Genomic DNA, 15,259 nt, shown 5'->3' with positions numbered 1-15,259 from the left:
CTTACAACGATAGGTCAACAAAGGTCACAAGATATTGTATTCTTACGAAGTTTATAAGAAAGAAAACTAGTATTTTTATTTTTATTTTTATATGAAAATAATCAAGAAACAAATGTATTATTACAAAATTGTGTATTGAGTAGACGATAAGTGGAATGATTATATCTACAAACAAATACTACTTATATCTTTCATAAGTTGCGAAAATCGAAAACGTGAGGGATCTTTTAAAATTTAAACATTAAAAGTATTTAAGCTTTTTATGAGCTACAATTAATTTTTGAATGTAAGTTAATTGTAAATCAATTTTTCGAAATGGTAATTTTAAAGTTTTATCAGAAGCAAAGCCTAGATTCTAATTTATTAAAAAAAAAATTGGAAAATGTTAAAGAAAAAGGGGTTCAAATTAATGGTGTAGAATTATGTTACTATATTGAGTGCGATAGTTCATTAAATAAAATAAAAATTAATATAATAAAATGGATTTTATCTAAACCATTTGAGCCCGACCAACTGTTAGATTCAAGTGCATTTGAGGATAATGAAAATGTAATTGAAATTGGACCAAAGTAAGTAATATTATATGTTTTTTCACTTAATGATAATTTAATTACTAATTAATTGGTGTTTATTTGTATATAGATTGAATTTTTCAACAGCATTTTCAAGTAATGCGGTATCAATTTTTCAGTCAATACGTATGAAGAGTATAGTAAGAATTGAAAGATCTACAAGGTACTTAATTGGCTCGGATCCTTCAAATAAGTTTTGTAAAGAAATGGTAAAAATGATATAAAGCTAATAAACAAATCTATAATACGTAGATGTAAATTTATAGATTAATGAGAATAAATTTTAATTTTTAAGATAGCTGATTTACTTCTGGATAAAATGACAGAATGTCGATATACGAATCCAATTGAGACATTCGATCATGGATACAGGCCGGAAAAATGGTATGAAATTGATATAAATAAACTTGGGAAAAAAGCATTAGAAGATGCAAATTTAAAATTAGGTAATATATTTTATAAACAATTATTTTTTGATATTAACATATCACATGTATATTAACATATTTATTCATCCATATTTTGCAAATTAGGCTTATCATTTGACAATTGGGATTTAGACTTTTATACATATATATTTTCTAATAAACTCAAACGCAATCCAACGAGTGTAGAATGCTTTGATTTGGCTCAATCGAATAGTGAACACAGTCGACATTGGTTTTTTAAGGGTCGTATCATCATCGATGGAAAAGAGGAAAAGAAAACACTTATGGATATAATAATTGATACTCAAAATACATCAAATCAGAATAACGTTATTAAATTTAGCGATAATAGCAGTGCTATCGAAGGTTTTGAGGTGAAAGTATTACGCCCTTCGTCGACCGATCGGCCTAGTGCCTTCTATACACTCGATAGTACTCAGCATCTCATTTTTACCGCTGAAACACACAATTTCCCAACTGGTATAGCACCATTCAGGTAATTCTATATTATTTACACATTGTATATTTTTAATTTATTTAAATGTATTATAGAAGATATAGCAATAGTATTTCTCTGTAAATTTATTATTTAATCTTTAGTGGAGCAACCACTGGTGCCGGAGGTCGTTTAAGAGACATTCAAAGCGTGGGCCGAGGAGGTTATTACATCGCTGGCACAGCTGGTTACTCTGTAGGGAATTTGTTTATTCCAGGTAAGCGTTCGTTGAAAAAAATTCGTTAATCATACAAAAATATAAATAAATATTACGAGATTATGGTGACTAATATATTTTAATTTATTAAAATTCTAGGATATACCTTAGATTGGGAAGGCTCGCAAGATGAAGTATTGGAAAATAACTACGGCAATATGGCAAAGCCACTCGATATTTTAATCGAAGCAAGTAATGGGGCATCCGATTATGGCAACAAATTTGGGGAACCTCTTATATTAGGATTCGTTCGTTCATTTGGAATGAAACAAATTTGCAATATTAATAATGCAAACAAAATGGAATTACGGGAGTGGATTAAACCAATTATGTTCAGTGGTGGTATAGGCTCGATGGAAGCAAATATGACAAAAAAGTTACCTCCAGAACCAGGTTTGCAATTGACATTCTCAATTCCTTAACAACTATAAGATAATAATGAAACGAGAAAATTTTTTTTGATTCACTAGGAATGCGAGTTGTTAAAATTGGTGGACCTGCTTATAGAATTGGCGTTGGTGGAGGCGCAGCAAGTTCCGTTATGGTATATTCTAGTGCTGTTGATGATAACAATTTTTCCAATAAAAATGACTCGTGCATTCCAATCACATTACAAAATAATCTTATTTAGATCCAAGGAGACAACGAATCTGAAATGGACTTTGCAGCTGTACAGCGAGGCGATCCTGAAATGGAGCAGAAATTGAATCGAATGATTCGAGCTTGCATGGAGATGGGCGACAAAAATCTCATTGTCAGTATTCATGACCAAGGAGCTGGTGGGAATGGTAGGCAGAATTAATTCGACGATAAATTATTGTTCTTATATATTGTTAATGTTGATTTAAGGTAACGTGCTGAAAGAATTAGTGGACCCAGCGGGAGCAGTTATATTTTCTAATAGTTTCGAACTTGGTGATCCCAGTATTAGCTCGTTAGAGTTATGGGGCGCTGAATATCAAGAGAACAATGCAATTTTATGTAAAGAGGAAGATATTATTAAACTTAAAAGAATTGGAATCCGTGAGAAATGTCCGGTTAACTGCGTTGGCACGGTTACGGGCACTGGAAAGATCATTTTCTCGGAAGAAGAATGCTACGACATTAATAATTATATGAATAAGGATTATGTCTCGGAACGGCGTCATCCAGTAGATTTAGAATTAGAATTGGTTCTCGGAAAAATGCCTCGAAAAGTACATTGAATTATAAATTAATCGACAAATATAAGTTACATGAATAATATCATTAACAATGTCTAATTCATTATTTGCATAGACGTTTCATTTGGAAAGGCATGATATAGTCTTGCATCCACTTGCTACACCCAACATAACTATTTTGCAAGCATTAAATTTAGTTTTGCGATTGCCGTCAGTTGCCAGCAAGCGATATTTAACGAGCAAAGTGGATCGTTGCGTCACTGGTCTCGTAGCGCAACAGCAATGCGTTGGTCCACTCCATACACCACTTGCCGACGTGGCCGTCGTCGGAATATCTCATTTCAATACCGTAAGCTTTTAGATTTAGCCAATAGATTAAACCATTAAATTAACCCCTACCTTAACTATTTATGACGTATGATAATTTTACTACGTTTGAATGCTACAGGTTGGTATCGCCACTTCGATTGGAGAACAGCCGATAAAAGGACTTTTAAGTCCAGCTGCGGGTGCGAGAATGACTGTGGCCGAAGCTTTGTCAAATCTTGTTTTCGCTCGTATCTCGAACCTCGAGGTACATTGTCATTGTTTTACACGTATTTAAATGTCAACGATTCGTATAAATTTCCTTACAACACCTTGACATAATGATGAATTTTGTTTTAAATTTAAATCTTACAACACTTTTAAACAATCGTTCAAAATTTGAAGTTTAAATACAAAATTTATGATTGCTCGGGGATTGAGAATAATGTATTACTGAAATTTACAATAAGAAAAATCAATAATCCGATCAAATATTATTGAGAAAAAAAGATCTATAAGTCTTTAAGCATCGCTTAAACGAGACAACTCCTTCAACCATTATAAATGGGATAATAATTATAAAAACGAAAACAAAACAACCCCCCCCCCGCCCAAACCATTAAATAAATGGCGATGTATGGGCCTTTAATTTTATTAAATCAAATTGATTGTCGCAAGGATGTAAAATGTAGCGGTAATTGGATGTGGCCAGCTAAAATGCCAGGCGAAGGAGCAGCTCTTTATGACGCTTGTACGGCAATGTGCAGTATAATGAAGGAATTTGGTATAGCCGTGGACGGTGGTAAGGATTCACTTAGTATGGTTGCACGCAATGGCCGTGGCGAAGCTGTCAAAGCACCCGGAACTTTGGTGGTATCTTGTTACGCACCGTGTCCTGATATAAGACAGGTAGGACTTTCCAGCATAACACATGCCGCTTCTTTTCCTCTTCATTTTAATCGAATGTCTAAAAAAAAGTGTCATTGAAGCTCTCGATGCATATTAATACTAAAAATAATATTAATTTTCATGAGCTGTCACTGTGACAGTTATAGTGAAATTAATGAAAAAATAACTAAATAAGTGATGACTGGATAAGATAATTTGTATATAATGTGAAAACTTCACCTTCCGTTTGTGATAATTTTTACCGGCAAAATATCATCAGCATAATAACGATATGTTTTGTCGTATAATTCGTTGTTTATTTGAGAAATTTTTGAATTTACAAGCTTGACGAATTTCGCGACCCAGAATGTCAGATTCCTCATCCTCCATTCTTAACAAACTAACTGAAATGAACTTGCTAATGAAGAGGCGATTACTTGTTTTCGGTAATTTTAATATTATAAATCATAATTTCTAGGTCGTTACCCCGGATTTGAAAGGACCATTTTTAAAAGAAGAAAGCACTTTGATTTTTGTCGATCTTTCTGCTGGAAAGAGTCGTCTAGGTGGCACAGCATTCAACCAAGTTCATAAGCAATTAGGCGATACAATTATCGACGTCGAAGATTCTTCGATGATAAAAAATGCCTTTAAAGCTACGCAAAATTTAATTAAAAGTAAGAGGATAAGAAGTAAAAGCGTAGATCATAGAGTTTTTAAGAGTTGTGCGATATCGAATTATACCGATTTTCTTAATCATTTTGACAGATGGGAAAATATTGGCGGGTCACGATGTCAGCGACGGTGGACTTATAACTTGTATATTGGAAATGAGTTTTGCCGGAATCTCTGGAATTATTGTAAATATAAATCACAAATCGGGTTCTCCGATTGAAATCCTTTTTGCCGAAGAAATTGGCTGGGTTTTAGAAGTACGTAAAAATGACGTTGAAGATGTACTTTCGGTATTTCATGATTATGGTGCGCCTATTGCTCACATAATAGGAAACCCCACTGAATTTGGAACAGAATCGAAGGTATTTTCTTTTAAATCAAGTTTCTTTTATAATCAACGAATAATCATTCCCATTGATCATTGAATTTTAATGGCCAAGTAACTTCTTCTTTTATGTGTAGATAAATGTATTGGTTAACGACGCGTGTGTATTAGAAAATGTCACTGTAGGATCACTAATGACATTATGGGAAGAAACAAGTTTTAGATTAGATCTTTGTCAAACTAACATGAAATGCGCAAAAGAGGAATATGAAAATTTACAAAATAGAACAAGCCCGACGTATAAACTTACTTTTAATCCTGACGTGCCTCATCTATTAATATCAAACTGTGAGTTATCTGTCATATTTGTTACATTTAAACTCTTTTGAATAGTACATAATAACAGTGTGTGTGGGTGTGTGTGTGAAGTAAGCATACCAGTAGCCATATTACGCGAAGAAGGAACAAACGGAGACCGAGAAATGGCAGCTTCCTTGTACGAAGCTGGATTCGAGGTTTGGGACATTACTATGCAAGATCTTTTGAGCTATCAAATAACGTTAAATAAATTCCAAGGAATTATATTTCCTGGTGGCTTCAGCTATGCCGGTACATACATAATATTCAATTGCGTTAAGCTTGCAATCAACTTACCTTATTACCAACGATATCAATTATAAAAATCGTGTAATTCGTTTGCTAGATGTTTTTGGTTCGGCTAAAGGTTGGGCTGCGAGTCTTCTGTTTAATCCTTTGCTGCAAAAGCAATTGCAAAAATTCATTGTTCGCCCCAATACCTTTAGTTTCGGAGTTTGCAATGGCTGTCAGCTGATGAGTTTATTAGGATGGATTGGCAATTCTATCGATGGTAATAGCTCACATTTAATTGATTTTTAGATATCCTACCGTTAAGCATCGTTATAATGTTCAATGATTATATTGTAGGAAAACCAAATATTATTTTGGCTGAGAACGATTCAGAGCGTTTCGAATGTCGATGGAGCACCGTCGTAATTGAAAAATCACCTGCGATTATGCTTCAAGGTATGGAGGGAAATGTGTTTGGTGTTTGGGTCGCGCACAAAGAAGGGAAGTTTACTTTCCGTAACGACAAAGTCCTTGCTAAATTAAAAGAGCAAAATTGCATTCCCATTAAGTATGTTGATGATAAAGGCGCCCCAACTACGTCATATCCATTAAATCCAAACGGCAGTATCGGTATGTTACAATTTTATACACAATATACATTATATATGGTTAAACCAGCTATTGTGATATTGTGATATTTTGTTTATTTAATAGACGGAATCGCTGCTATATGTTCTTCAGATGGCCGACACTTGGCTATGATGCCACATCCAGAAAGATGTACGCAAACTTGGCAAATGCCATGGGTACCTGCGAATTGGAAGTACAAATCTTCACCGTGGATAAAACTTTTTCAAAACGCCTATGTTTGGTGCTCGTCCCGTCAATAATTACGTGAAATTCTGTTTTAATTATGAAATTTTTTAAAGATATCTGTCGACAAAGAATTTTTAATAGATAAGCAATTATTATTTTTTTACAAATTTTTATAAGTGCCTTCGAAATATACAATAATTACACTCGATATCAATGTTAAGGCCTATTTTTTACATTTTTATAAAAAATATCATATGTACACTTATTGTTGTTGAAAAAAAAATCAATGGAAAACTTTTAGCATTTTATTTTCTAATTTTGCCATAATCGTAAAATTTTATCCTTCCCTCCCGATGCAACTCTAATACCATCGGGTGCCCAATCGACTGCATAAATTTCATCCCCATGACCTGGCAAATCTTGACTTAATTGTTTTGTCTTCATGCTCCAAACTGGAAGTAAAATTTATAAATAACTTGTGAACATAAATACTTGCTTCTATAATTATATTACTTACCTTTTAAAGTCGAATCAGCACTTCCGCTTACTAGAAGTCGAGAGTCTGCGCTCCAAGCAATCGAATAAACAGCCTGGACGTGTCCTCTTAACGAGGAAATGTATTTGCCAGTAACAGCATCCCAAAGCTTTATGGACTTATCGAAAGAAGCGGATGCAATTATTCGACCATTTGGAGAAAATTTAACATCGTTTATTAATTGCTGATGTCCAGTCATGCGGGCTACATTTTTATTTAAATGATATATGCTTGTTAATATTATGGAGTAATTAATTAATTTAGAAATAGTATAAATTACGTACCAACTGACTTCTTTTCCTTCTCCGGTTTCCACAAAAATAATGTGAAATCATCAGAACCAGATACAAGTTTTTCCTCGCCAAGAGCTTCGTATTCCTTTAAAGCATATTCCTGAGGATCAGTGGAATTATTTTCATCGCGTATAATCCGAAACGGTCCTACTCGAAGTACATAATCGACATTCAATGCTAAAGTATTTATCCAGTGCGCGTGACCTTCTAATGTTCTGCAAAGTATTCCCTAAAATTTAAATTATAATATGATCTCTTTAATTAAATAAACAAAAAAAAACTTTAGTCGTTCTGCAAATATAATTACATCTTCTGCTCTCCAGACTTTAATTGTCCTATCTTGAGATCCTGAATAAATCAGTCCTCTCCCGCCCCATTTTACACTAGTAACACATTGAGTATGACCCGCCAATACTAATAATGTTTTACTGAGTTTTGTGTCCCATATCCTTAAATCGGTATCTTTGCAAGCGCTAACAAGTTTTCGGCACTCTGAATTCCTGTGATAAGGTTCCCACGATAAGGATGTTATCCACATTTTATGTCCAACCATATCTTTGGATAATTGTTTACCGGTATCGCTGTCCCAAAGTATAATCCTTCCATTTTTACAAGCAGAGGCTACTTTAGTGCCACACGGTGACCAAGCCAAACATAAAACCCAGTGTCTGTGCCCTTCACAAACCAGCTTCGGAGTTTGCGTATGTATATCCCATAATCTCACGGTAGTATCGCCAGAACCACTAGCCAACACCTCCCCATTGGGTGAAAATGCAACCGACACCACTGCTTCTCTATGACCTGAACAAATATTTTATCATTTTTACATTGTTACGATTTCCTTCATTAAAAAACTTCATGAATCATACCCTCCAATGTTCCTGTACAACGAGTAACAGCTCTGACATGAAAAATTGCTTGTGGTTGATAAACAATTTCCACGACATTTTCATCGATGTTAAAATCTTTGATATTATTTTCTAAGCTTGATGTAATTTGCGCATCGTCGATAAAGAATGCAAATGGGACTGGATCATCTTCACCCAATAACGCATTGACGATTAATTGTAATTTCTCTACTGTGATATTCACCGGTAAATCGAGAAGGCCACCGGGCAAAACATCACCGGTATCCGATTTAAATCGCGAAAGGACTCTTTTCACATTGTCCGCTGATTTTTCACTATCGATCTGCATTGTATACTACTTTCAAATAGTATTTATTATAAACACGTCGTCAGCTTGTCACGCGTGTAAATACACATAACCTAAAATCACACACGTGATTCAAGAATAAATTTCCAGTGCATCGCTCAGACTGAATCACACCGACGATTCAACAAGTCTCTTAAACATCCATTATACATCTTATATTTATTTATGAGATTTTGTCGTTGTTTTTTTTTTTTTGTTTCTTTTTTTTGTTGTATTAATATGTGCGGGCAGTGAAGAATTTTATATCGCTGTCACTAAGCAAAGTAAACAGTAGGGAAGCTTAATTGTACATTCGCCGCCACGCGGATTGTGGTCGATAAAAAATTAAGAAAATATAACCTAGAATAATGTTATAATAAAAATGAGGAGTGCGATGCATTAAAGTAAAATTTAGAATTGCATTATTAAAATTTCGATGAAAATTATGTCTAAAGCGTACCAAGGTAATTGATATTTCCTATAAATTCACTTGTAATTAAGTAATCGTTTGTACTTATTTATTTATTCGTAGGATCGACCAAATTTAGGAATAAATTAACACGAACGTATAAATATAAGAAGAGAACTGGAAAAATAAAGCAGAAAAATAAAGCGGATACAACAAATGAAATAAAAAAAGCTAGGATTATTATTCGTAATCTTTCCTTCAAAGTAAGTCTTACGGTTTCACGTTCCCAAGTCATTTGTTATTATTGTTATTATGATTAAATATTGTATTTGTAACTAGACTACGGAGGAAAATATTCGTCATCTCTATGAGCCATTTGGAGATATTGAGGAAATCAAGCTATTAAAGCGCCCGGATGGAACGCTGGTAGGATGTGGATTTGTTCAATTTAAAAATGTAAATGATGCTTCCAAAGCTATTTTTAAAACAAACAAATCAGAATTCTTAGGTATTATATATATATATATATATATATATATATATAAAATAAATTTTTTGAATTTCATTTTTCTTGAAGTTATAAGGCTTTAAAATATTATTGACAGGTCGTACGATAAGTTGCGAGTGGTCTATTCCAAAATCGGAATTTGTTCAGAACTTGAAAGTCAAAGAAATAAAAGAAGTGAATGAGAACTTAAGAAATGAAAGTACAAAAGAGTTGGATAACGATGAAAATTTATATAAAAGTAAAACAAAATTTTCAAAGAACCATGAAAGATCAAAAGCAGAGCTGAGGAAATTGCAAAAAATAAAAAAGAGGCAAAAAAGATCGAGAATCATAATTAGGAATTTGCCCTTTACAGCCAGTGAGGAATCTATAAAGGAATATTTTACGAAATATGGTAATATCGAAGAATTAAAGTTTTTAACAAAACCCAATGGAACTCCAACGGGCTGTTGCTTTGTACAATTTGATCGTGTACAAAGCGCTGCTCAAACTGTGCATCATGAAAATATGAAATCCTTTCTCGGTAGAACAATAATCATAGACTGGGCCATTCCGAAAAATAAATTTCAAACGTCCAGTGAAAATGCAAACTGTAATACAGAAGAACATAAGGATGCTGAAATATCAATAAAAGAAGAAGAGACTGAAAATAATGAAAATGAAATCAAAATTAAGGAAGAAATTGACAGTGACGAAGAACGAATCAAAGAGGAAGTGGACAATACTAAACAAGAAACTGATGATAATAAGAGGGATGAATTTAGCAATGACGAAGATAACGATGATGTTGAAGGTACCGATGATAAAAAAAACATAAAGTTAGAATTTGATAATGAGTCTACGGTCCCTCATCCTCGACGGATTTCTAACGATGTAAACGAAGGCAAAACTGTTTTTATAAAGAACGTTCCCTTCTCCGCAACAAATGAAATTCTTAAAGAATGCATGCTACAATTTGGACCAGTTTATTATGCTTTAATATGTATCGATCGATTGACAGAGCATTCGAAAGGAACGGCATTTGTTAAATTTATAGTAATATATTTTATTAATATTTATTGTTAAAAGACAATGCTAAAAGTTACTTTAAACTAGCGAGTAAAATCATCGTAAATTTTACAGAATATAGAGGATGCAGAAAAATGCTTGGCAGCAGGAACGGAATTAAAAATACATGATCAGGTTCTCGATCCGCACAAAGCACTTCATAGAGATGAAATAAAAGTAAAAGCTGAACAGAAGAAGAATACTGTTAAAGATTCGAGAAATCTTTATTTAGTGAAAGAAGGAGGTGAGTTATGCAATTTAATGCGACTTATTATCTATTGTTTTACAAATTAATAATTATAAAACATACAGCGTTGACAACAAAAGTTTGAATGTCGGACATTCTGCAATATACGAAGATAAGACGACTTTTATAAAATGAAATCTAAGTATACATAACAATTTTAATTTCACATAATATTACATATTGGAGATTAAATTCATCTGTTGAAATGAAATGCTACAATCGATTGATGTGATATTTATCGTCATTGAAATAACATATAAATTAAATAATGAATTGTTATTTTTGCGTGTCAATATACTTTTTCTTTATATTCCTTAGTATGAGAGGAATTTATAAAAATTTATCAAAGGCTCATCGATAAAATTTTAAATACTTTTATTCTCGAGCTTTAAAAGTCCATGACTTGCTTTTTCATCGTTATAAAATTATAATCTAAAGAGTGCTTTTATCAATGACAATAGATTACCATCCAATAAAACAATCTTCCAAATTTTTTCATAACAGCGTAATTGTGAAACTAAAATACATATATTAAATGAAATAAAGTTTTTAACTCTCGAAGTGACTGCTCCTTTATCGAATTATAATATTACAAAAATCAGCTCGTATATTATTGTATAATTTAGATGGCTAATTTAGAATGCTAATTAAAAAATTAAAATAAAACATTTGTGCAACGCTCGTGTAAGCTCGAACAGTGGATTAAAAATCTGTTTCACAAAGTATAACAGCTAATATGGCCAGTATTACATGTATTCCGCAGTGGTTTTTGCTGGTTCGGCAGCTGCTCAAGACGTATCAGCCTCGGACATGGCACACCGACTACAGCTCGAGCAATGGAAATCGCAAATGTTACGAAATTTAAATATGTTCGTTTCGAGAGTCCGTTTAGTCATACATAATTTGCCGGAGAGTACCGACGACGCTAAGCTACGCCAGCTCTTTAAAAATCATAGTAATCCAAAAGCGGTAATTACCGAGGTAAACATACTTTACGACTCCTAATAAAATGCTAATATGCCACTTTTTCAGTTAATTTGCAGAGAAGTGTGGCATATTCGTAGTGCAATATCTCTGCGGATCATATTCCCTCGATATTTTATTTTGTTGCGAAGGTAATTCACGGAACAAGATAATCTAGGCATCTTTCGAATTTGACTAAATAACATTATAATGCTCAATTATACATAATGACATTTGAGAGAAGTAATGGGACTTTTGAACGAATGTTCATTTAAAATCCTCGCTAGCGATTCTATATATTAATTACCGTATTTTCAAATTGAAATATTTTCGTACGACTGATTCCAATTACTTAATTTTTGTTTATTCGGGCTTATTTTTATAAAACTTTCATCTCACATTGTTCGTTCAATAAGGCTTATAATAACAAAATGTGTATTTCCAATTGAATTTCTGGAAAGCATGGTTATTAAAATTAATACAATTGTTTGAATTAAAAATCATATGTTTAAAAAATTTCTCTTTTACGTGGTTTACAATCAAAACATTTGCCTTCGCCGTGTCGTATTTAATATTGACTTTCTATCAAATTCTTGTTCTTAGAGAGCAAATAATGATTTTAAACATTTTAATTATAAAACATTGATATTATTTTAGTATTATAATTAATATTCGTTAATTGCAATAATATCGTATAAAGTTTCTTATCCATGTGTTAGTGCTTCGAGTGCTTTATTAAAATACTATTAAAATATTAATACGGTTAAATAATAAACGTTTTAGCGCGTATAAATAAAAACTTTGTGTGCCAAAGGCAGACTCTTTTATAATAGTATTGGCAATAAAAAATAAAAAACAAAAATAAGACGAACCGAAAATTAAAGCCCAAATTCATAGGCGTCGCTTTGAAGAAAAGCAAAAAAGAAATATAATATTCGCACGTTAATTAAGTAGTTCGTATATTATGATCGTTTATGCAGAAAAAATTAACGAAGATAAAAATATTCATAAATGTTCTTCATAAAACTGTTCATAAAACTGAGCATTTGAACAATGTCAAATTTATTTTAAATATTTTATCTTGTAAAACTTAAATTCTGAAAGTTTAGATTTACCTTCGTATTAATTAACGAAAGCAACAAAATAACATCCATGCACAATATTATATTTTAAAATCCAATTGCACTAGAGCGTAATATAATTAATATAAAGCAATAGCCGATATCGGTATCTGTACAAGGAAATCCATTATGTAAAGGGAAAGTTAATAAATGTAAAATAAAGATGATTTAATTTTGCTAGAACTCCGTGATCATTCATTCGTATTGGAATATTAAAAATTTAATTTAAATTTCATTATTAGAATTTTTAAAGGCGAGATAAAAACGTCGATCGCTTTATCCAGTGCAACCGATTCTTATCTGTCCGTCTAAAAATTGAAAGAAGTTGTATGAATGTTTCGTTTCAGGCTCGTGTGATGCGAAATTTAAAGAACGTAGACGCTAATAAGGTTGGCAAGTCCAAAGAATATGGCTTTGTATCCTTCAAACTTCACGAGGATGCTCTCAATGCGCTTAGGAGCATTAACAACAATCCGAATATTTTCTCAAAAGCCAAGGTTAGTAGACAACCCAGCAATTACCATGACCATATGAATCCCATAGTTGTAAAACAATATTTTATATGACGCTTTTTGAATACTTAACATCCCCGCATTGCTATAGCTATTGAAACGATAATCATTAATCACTTTTAATGAGGACATACTTCAATTTTTCATTACGATTTTTAATCGGTTATAAACTTGATTAGGTCATGATTTTATACTTTGCGCCAATTGCGTAAATAAATAGTTAATTTTATACAAGCAGTTTAATTTTATGTTAATATATACGATCGATCGATAATTATTAAGATTTCATTTTCTGTCAGAATTTATCGTTTAATAATTTTTTACATACCCTTATTTAATTATATTTACGAAATAATTAGATTTTCTAAATAAACTCTCGAAGCTTACAATACCACTTGGCTTTTAAGGCTTATGTTAAATGTCGTAGTCATTTTATCGTATTGTAAATAAAATAAAAATTTATACTTTTTTGTACAATTTTTGTTTGAATATCGTAAATTAGATATAATTAGAATAAAAATTTATAAAATTTATCTGACGTTAGAGGTAAAAAAGTTTTCAATATACATATATATAAATATATATATATATATATATATATATATATATATATATTATATACGTACGATTAGTATGGAATGTAAATTATTTATTATCTGTATCTTATTAAATGCATGTGAAGTCAAAAATGCACTGATAACAACAATATCAAAAGATTTACATTATTTCTAAGCCAAAGTATAATTAAATTAATTAAAAATAAATGATAATTTCATTGTTTTATTTCATTTAAATTACTACAGCCATAGAGGCTAATGGCATTGTTTGTTAATTGTAAATTCGAGGAAACATATTGATTAAACTAAAAACTTTAACGGTCATTCTCCTTTTGGGTATTGATTTCATTAAAATAAGCGTATACACTCATTAATGCCATCGCCTATCAAAAAACCTAAATCACAAGTCTTGGATTCGTGTATTTGCTTTCAGAGGCCCATCGTTGCTTTCTCAATTGAAAATCGAGTAATGGTGAATGCGAAAAAACGACGAATCGAAAACAGCCGACAGCGCAACCCTTTGTATAATAATTACGATAAGCAAGGCGAAAAAAACCAAGTGGCAAGCAACAAAGTGAAAGGAAGTAAAGAACGCGCGAAGCGGAGAAAACAGTCGGGGAGCAGAAGGTCGTCCGAAAATGCAGAGAACGAAGATGTGGAATCTTTCGTCGGTACGACAAGTAAAATTGGCGTTAACAAAATGAATAGTAAATTCTTCCTGAAGAAACAGGCGCAAATCCATAACGATAACATGAAGGAGCGCAAGAGGAGGCTGAGGACCACCAAGCAATTGATAATGATGAAGAAGGAGCAGAGATTGAACAAAATGAACATGAAGGTACATGCACGGGCATTATTATTAGCATGTCATTTGCGAACGTTCAATGTCTCATTGATTTTTCTTTCCTATTTTTAAAGCCGAAGCAAGGCAGTAAGAAGCCGGACGCGGACGAGATCAACTTCAACAAAATCGTTAAAAATTACAAGAATAAAATATCGTCAGCTGCTAAGGATTTGAAAACGAAGTGGTACGAGACTCGAGGACAAGGATAGTCGCTATTATAATTCTCTGTATTTGAAAATAAAAAATCAACTGCCAAGTTGAAAAAAGCAGGCTAGATGAGCGGCAATCGTAACAAAGAAACAAAAACAAAACATTTATTTCTTACCCTTTAATTTATCATTCCGAACATTAACCCAGAGCAAACTCGTGCAAATAATATCCACCACAAATAGGTTTCGGCTCCCGACTCCCAAACAATAATAAATAAAATCGTGAGTTTTTAATATCCGTGTGCTTTCCTCCTCCCGCCTCGACTTTCCCACCTCGCGGCGTCTCCTCGCGCTTGCGCCGAGAGACCGTCGAGCTCGCGGACGGACATACAAAACGTCGGTGAAC

At 32.6% G+C, this 15,259-nt stretch overlaps 3 protein-coding genes across 3 annotated transcripts; 2 read left to right on the top strand and 1 right to left on the bottom strand.

The window, feature by feature from the left end:
• Positions 1–315: 315 nt before the first annotated feature.
• Pfas (phosphoribosylformylglycinamidine synthase) lies at positions 316–6,604 on the top strand. The gene is made up of 19 exons (XM_011502507.1): positions 316–569; positions 643–781; positions 868–1,018; positions 1,106–1,496; positions 1,601–1,713; positions 1,813–2,106; positions 2,184–2,257; positions 2,345–2,501; positions 2,563–2,909; positions 2,992–3,225; positions 3,325–3,450; positions 3,861–4,091; positions 4,549–4,747; positions 4,839–5,107; positions 5,208–5,418; positions 5,500–5,679; positions 5,774–5,938; positions 6,016–6,288; positions 6,373–6,604. Exons 1-19 carry the CDS (start codon positions 316–318, stop codon positions 6,546–6,548), a joined length of 3,984 nt encoding a protein of 1,327 aa, XP_011500809.1. The 3' UTR covers positions 6,549–6,604.
• A 146-nt stretch (positions 6,605–6,750) lies between these two features.
• Positions 6,751–8,708, bottom strand: Nle (notchless protein homolog 1). Its single transcript, XM_011502506.1, has 5 exons — positions 8,172–8,708; positions 7,610–8,103; positions 7,294–7,531; positions 6,992–7,213; positions 6,751–6,926 (listed from the first exon to the last, which is right to left on the bottom strand). Exons 1-5 carry the CDS (start codon positions 8,497–8,499, stop codon positions 6,787–6,789), a joined length of 1,422 nt encoding a protein of 473 aa, XP_011500808.1. The 5' UTR covers positions 8,500–8,708; the 3' UTR covers positions 6,751–6,786.
• Positions 8,709–8,712: 4 nt separating this feature from the next.
• Positions 8,713–15,005, top strand: LOC105364551 (RNA-binding protein 28). The gene is made up of 9 exons (XM_011502505.1): positions 8,713–8,960; positions 9,029–9,168; positions 9,245–9,413; positions 9,511–10,448; positions 10,536–10,704; positions 11,471–11,688; positions 13,139–13,288; positions 14,294–14,698; positions 14,779–15,005. The coding sequence occupies exons 1-9, from the start codon at positions 8,933–8,935 to the stop codon at positions 14,911–14,913; spliced, it is 2,352 nt and encodes a 783-aa protein (XP_011500807.1). The 5' UTR covers positions 8,713–8,932; the 3' UTR covers positions 14,914–15,005.
• The last annotated feature ends 254 nt before the right edge of the window (positions 15,006–15,259 follow it).

The sequence above is a fragment of the Ceratosolen solmsi genome, unplaced genomic scaffold, assembly GCF_000503995.2.
Source record: "Ceratosolen solmsi marchali unplaced genomic scaffold, CerSol_1.0 scaffold39, whole genome shotgun sequence".
Taxonomy (NCBI): Eukaryota; Metazoa; Arthropoda; class Insecta; order Hymenoptera; family Agaonidae; genus Ceratosolen; species Ceratosolen solmsi.
Note: the sequence above shows the minus strand (reverse complement) of the source record. Positions and strands in the feature narration are given on the sequence as shown.